The sequence below is a fragment of the Vidua chalybeata genome, chromosome Z, assembly GCF_026979565.1.
Source record: "Vidua chalybeata isolate OUT-0048 chromosome Z, bVidCha1 merged haplotype, whole genome shotgun sequence".
Lineage (NCBI taxonomy): Eukaryota > Metazoa > Chordata > Aves > Passeriformes > Viduidae > Vidua > Vidua chalybeata.
In genome coordinates, this window is record NC_071570.1 from 887,634 (window position 1) to 893,633 (window position 6,000).

A 6,000-nucleotide genomic window follows, 5' to 3' on the forward strand; every position below is an offset into this window, starting at 1 on the left:
TGGATGGATGGATGGATGGATGGATGGATGGATGGATGATGGATGGATGGATGGATGGATGGATGGATGATGGATGGATGGATGGATGATGGATGGATGGATGATGGATGGATGGATGGATGATGGATGGATGGATGGATGGATGGATGGATGGATGGATGGATGATGGATGATGGATGGATGGATGGATAGGAGATGGGCAGCAGGCCCAGAGCCTTTGCATTCACACAGGCAGGGACAAGTCCGTGGGGCAGGCAGGGCCACACAGCTGCAGACTGGGAGCATGGCAGAGGACTCTGGTGGCGAAGGTGGGATGAATGCATTCCCCAAGGGGATGGAGGGCTGTGAGCAGGAAATGCCCAGTTTTGCCTGTCCTGCACAAGGGTAAGGACCGCGTGGAGGCTGGGAATGCTCCTTTCTTCATCTCCAACCCCGCTTCGCTCACCATTTGCGCACTGAGGTGCAGGGCCAAGTGTTCAAACCACAAGCAGCAGCGGCCAAGGAGAAAGGCAAAAACGCGGAGATGTTCCAGAGGGACAAACTCCCAGGGATAAAGAGCAGTGTGGTGGAAAAGAGAGGAGCCTGCACAGCTGGGTGGTGAGAGCTTTGGGGAAGAGACAGGATGAGAGAGAGACATGGCTGAAGAGGATCAGCTCCTGAGGGTTCTCTCCTGCTACACCTGCTACTCTGTGCCCTAAAGAGATGCCTGCAAGTACCTGAGCTTAGAGCCTCACCTGTCTGAGGCAGGGCTAAACTTGTCAGACCTGAGCAGGCTGGGAAGGTGCAGTCCGAGATCCGGATGCGACCTTGGCAGCTGGAAATCCCTTTTGTTCGCCGTGGAGAAGTTTCAGACAAAGAGATGTCCCCGTGCTGCCCTTACCACATGGAGAAAGGTACCTGAGCAGCAAAACCAGCCAGACAGTGGGAGAGACAGAGCCAAGGCTGCTCTGCTTCGCAGCTGGGGAGGCCAGCTCCTCGCTGTGCCTCAGGGCATCCCCAGGGCTGGGGAGCTCTCCCCTTCCCACCACGTTATCCCAGTTCAGCATCCCCCAGGCCTGGGGAGCTCTCCCCTTCCCACCACGTTATCCCAGTTCAGCATCCCCCAGGCCTGGGGAGCTCTCCCCTTCCCACCACGTTATCCCAGTTCAGCATCCCCCAGGCCTGGGGAGCTCTCCCCTTCCCACCACGTTATCCCAGTTCAGCATCCCCCAGGATTGGGGAGATCTCCCCTTCCCACCACGTTATCCCAGTTCAGCATCCCCCAGGATTGGGGAGATCTCCCCTTCCCACCACGTTATCCCAGTTCAGCATCCCCCAGGATTGGGGAGATCTCCCCTTCCCACCACGTTATCCCAGTTCAGCATCCCCCAGGATTGGGGAGATCTCCCCTTCCCACCACATTATCCCAGTTCAGCATCCCCCAGGATTGGGGAGATCTCCCCTTCCCACCACGTTATCCCAGTTCAGCATCCCCCAGGATTGGGGAGCTCTCCCCTTCCCACCACGTTATCCCAGTTCAGCATCCCCCAGGATTGGGGAGATCTCCCCTTCCCACCACGTTATCCCAGTTCAGCATCCCCCAGGATTGGGGAGATCTCCCCTTCCCACCACGTTATCCCAGTTCAGCATCCCCCAGGGCTGGGGAGATCTCCCCTTCCCACAACTTTATCCCAGTTCAGCATCCCCCAGGATTGGGAAGATCTCCCCTTCCCACCACGTTATCCCAGTTCAGTGTTTGGCTGAGGAAAGTCACATAAACAAGACACCTTGCCAGGCAAGGATGGTATGTGTATTCCAAGCTGTGTTTGAAATTCTGCCCACAGTCCAGCGTGGTTCGTATCTGCCATTTTAACACTCAGCAGGACGGTTTGGGGTTTGAGAAGCATCAGGTCAGAAGAGATGTGACCTTTGAGACAAATAACACCACAACCTGCAATCGTTTGTGTTAGCAGAGCCCAGCCATTACTGTAAGTGTATTCCTGACACAAAACATGCTAAGAGAACAAAAATCCACGTGCTGAAGACGACCCTTCCTCGCCTCAAAGGCTCCATTAGGAAACCATTAGGACAGAGGCGCAGCTCTGTGCTGCCTTCAGAGGTTTGGATCTGCTGGGTCTTTGGGGTAGTTAATTGCCCAAAGGGTGCAGGATTTCTTCTGCTCATGAGCACCTCTGCCCGAGCACAGGCTGGCAGCACCAGGGCCGGGCTGTGAGCGTCCCTGCTCTGCTCGGGCCCATGCCTTGGAGGGGCTGCCTGGAACAGAGGCTGGACATGATTAAGAGAATAAAGTGGGCATTTATTAAAGGCCCTCAATACCTACACCTTGGGCAGTCAAAGCCTCCCAGAGGCCTCACCCAAGGTGGACGATGGTCACGAGTTTTTCACACGGTTTTAAGTTGGGTCCATTTACATATCAGGGTTTAACGCTCCAATTACAGCTCCAGGTAATGAAGTCACACACCCCCAGTTTGCTTCCCCCCAGTTCACTTTTGTTTGTACTTTTCAGGGCCTGAGGCTGTAGGGTGTCCTTGGATCTCAGGCCTAGAGGGATTGTTTTGCCTGCCCAAAATGTGAAACCAGCACCTAAAACTCTATATGGAGTTTAGAGCAACGCACTAGAGCAGTACAGTATTTGAAAAATATAAAAGCTAAATTCCTAAGGCATCGGGGGACCCCAGGGTGGAGGCCCCGCAGACTCAGACTCGGGATGCTCCACTGCTCTGCCTCCTGCTGCTGCCTCCTGCCAGAGCATGGAGCTCATCAATCTGAGTGAGCCTTGCAGGAGAGCGGAGCTTGAAAGGGAAACAGGGAAAGGAATTGATTTCTCTGAGCCATCTCCGAAGCACTGGACATCAAAGGCAGGGCTGGCCCACACCCCATCCTGCTGTAGCCCTGCCTCTGTGGGCCCTGGCACCAGCTGTGGCAAACCCAGCCCTGGCAAACCCATCTCTGGCAAACCCAGCCCTGCCAGGGATCACCAACAGCTGACGTTATCTGCTGCTTCCAGCTCTGCTCCCGAGCAGCCTCCAGCTCTCTCTGCACACTCACATGGGCTTTTTTGCACTGATGCTCCAGCCTCCCACCCCGTGAGGAATTGGAGACGCTCGTGCCGTGGCATCTGCCAGAGTTAAGCACCAACATGAAGCTGCAGCCCTTGACAGCTCCTTCCACTGCACTGGCTGTTATTGAGGCAACAGAGAATTGCTCAGAAATAACAATAATTCTGCAGCAGACACGAACAGATGACTCCTACCCTGATCCCGCAGTCCTTGACAACACGATGCTCCTTAAATCAGAGACTTTCGGTGTTCATGTAGCCTGCCCTGTTTGCAGGGGTTTTCTCTGGGAGTTACCTGACTTTAAACAAATAAATCACACTTTTGAAAAGCCAGGAGACTCTTCCTGAGCTGGGCCATAAATAATGAGTGAGGAAGGGAGCACAGAAAGGGCAGGCAGAGTGACAGGGACCCTGTGCTTGCTTCCTGCAACCTCATTCCTTTTCCCCAGGCTCTGTTTCTCCACACAGCCCAGACTCATATCCAGAATAAATCAGCTCAGGATCATGAGATTGTCTTTTTGCCATCCTCTGCTGCCTCCCCTTCCCAGAGCAACGGGCAGGAACCCACTGATAAACGCAAAGTGCATTTAAACCTCGGCAGAGGCACAACAACAACAGATCCACGCGGGACCCCAACCTCGCCCACGGACGCATGCAGCTCTAGGAAACAGATTCTATCTGATCTCACATCGCCAAACAGTGACTTTAACCAGAAGCTGGCTGCAGACCACACCGTGGCTTCGCGTTCTCCCAGGAACGCGCGGGCCCACGGGCTGGTGGGGCCTCCGCCACGTTCCTCCACTGCTCCAGAGCTCCAGCCTGGAAGGCAACCTGCACTTTACATCTGCAGCTGTGTTCAGGATCCATTAGCATCGGGACTGTGTGTTACAGAGCCTTGTCACCCATTACCCCTCCCTCCCTGCCTCCCGCGCCGCCTGCCCGCTGTCAACACTGCAGGCTGCCCCGGTCACTCACGTTTTTGCTACTTCACGATACACTGAGTGCCAAGCAGCAAAGAACTGCGTGTGTCGTTTGGATCCGGACCTCAGATGAAAGGATTTGGCTGAGCCTCAAAGACCCACTCCTCTCCCCCCACGTTAAATGAATGTAATTCAAACAAAATCGCGTTTTTAAGAAGCTGGTTGGCACCAAAGCGAGGACAAAGCCCAGCAGAGTGGGTGTGGACATGCCAGGTCCCCTCTCCATGTGCTTCCAGCAGCTTGTGCTTTTTAACAGCAGCAGAGCAAGAAACACAGAGCTTAGTCATTTGAGTAAAGCAAGCAAACACACGCCTCCCCACGGTCCACTGCTGAGACAGAACAAAATACCTGAGCGTGTGTTTGATATACACGGGATAAAGCAATGCAAGGCAGCTGAAGGGCACTCAAACCCTTCCCGTGCCCTCTTTGCAGAGCCCCGGGGACTCTGGCAGAGCTGAGTGCACGGGCTGTGCCCAGAAACCATCGAAGGCCAGGCTGGACAGGGCTCTGAGCAACCCCTTCTAGTGGGAAGTGTCCCTGCTCGTTGCTGGGGGGTTGGGCCGAACGAGCTTTAAAGGTCCCTTCCCACCCAAAACCGTGACTCCCTGGACACGTGTCATGGCTTGGGGCAGAGCAGCGTGATCACCCAGCAGGGCTCACAGCTGCCCAAGGAGGCTCCGGGACCAGTTCCCCTGCAAGATCCACCACGGCCCAGCCACATCACCCCACAGGCGCTGGCTGACCCCCGTGCTGGCCAGCCGGGCACTGCCTACCTTGTGCGAGTAGTGCTGATCCACGATCCTGGCCAGGCCGAAGTCGCCGATCTTCAGCACCAGGTCCTCCGTGCTGATGAAGATGTTGGCGGGCTTGAGGTCGCGGTGCAGCACGTTGGCCGAGTGGATGTACTTGAGCCCGCGCAGCAGCTGGTACATGAAGAGCTTGGCGTGCTCCTCGGCCAGCTTGCCCTGCTCCAGCAGCCGCGCCAGGTCCGTCTCCATGTACTCCTGCACGATGTACACCATGTTGAACTTGAAGAAGTCCCCGCGCAGGTTGGCGCCCTTGGGGCCCAGCACCTCGTAGACCTTGACGATGTTCTCGTGGTCCAGGCGGCGGATGATCTTGATCTCGCGGAAGGCGTGCTTCACGCTGCGCGCGTCGCCCAGCGTCAGCTTCTTCACGGCCACCTTGCGGCAGCTGCGGCTGTCCAGGGCCGACAGCACCAGCCCGTTGGCCCCGAAGCCCAGCGGGCGGAAGTTGACGAAGCGGCAGCCCAGGTCGTAGCCGTACATGCTGGCGATGCAGTCGCACTTCTCTGCCATCGCGCGCTCCGGCTCTTCCCGCTCCTCCGCCCGCGTCACTCGAAAAGCCGGGGGCGTCCCAGGGCCTCCAGGTCAGAAACGCAGCTGGGAATCAAGCCCCTCATCATTACTCACAGGTGCCTGGGGAGGGGTCTCGCTCTGAGCCCGTCGCTTCAAGACGACACAGGGTGAAAATAAATCTGAGGGTACACACACACGCAGAGAAATAAAATGTTTTAAATGGACTTTCCAAGCAGCATAGAGAAACACAGCCCAGAGACCTCTATCAAAGCAGAAGGGTTCTTTTTCTTGAGATTAAAAAATTAGCACTGCTACGTTTTTCAGCCCCTGCCTCGCTTCCCTTCCGCGGTGTCCTGAGGCAGTGCCGAAGGGCAGGGCTGGTGGCACAGTCCCGTGTCCCTGCTGTCTCAGCACCAGGACAGCCAGCCTGCTGTGGGGCAGCCCCACGGCGCTGCCCTGCCCCACACCGCCCTCCCAGAGCCGTGGCAGGGTTCCCCACCAGTGAGGCGCGCTCGGGCACAGCCGGGCTCCCCCGCGGTCAGCACAGCTTTGCCCTCCTCATCACGGGCAGACCCCGTCCTCCTCATGGCACACACCGAGCCCAGCGCCCGCGGGTGCTGTGCAGGGCAAAACGAGAGGAGAG

At 56.7% G+C, this 6,000-nt stretch overlaps 1 protein-coding gene across 1 annotated transcript in view; it reads right to left on the reverse strand.

Moving 5' to 3' along the window:
* MAPK4 (mitogen-activated protein kinase 4) overlaps nt 1-6,000 on the reverse strand; it is a 40,835-nt gene that overhangs the window by 19,517 nt on the left and 15,318 nt on the right. Inside the window, exon 2 of the mRNA XM_053932376.1 lies at nt 4,812-5,536. Coding sequence (XP_053788351.1) covers nt 4,812-5,357 — 546 coding nt within the window. The 5' untranslated portion in view covers nt 5,358-5,536. The remainder of the gene's footprint in view (nt 1-4,811; nt 5,537-6,000) is intronic.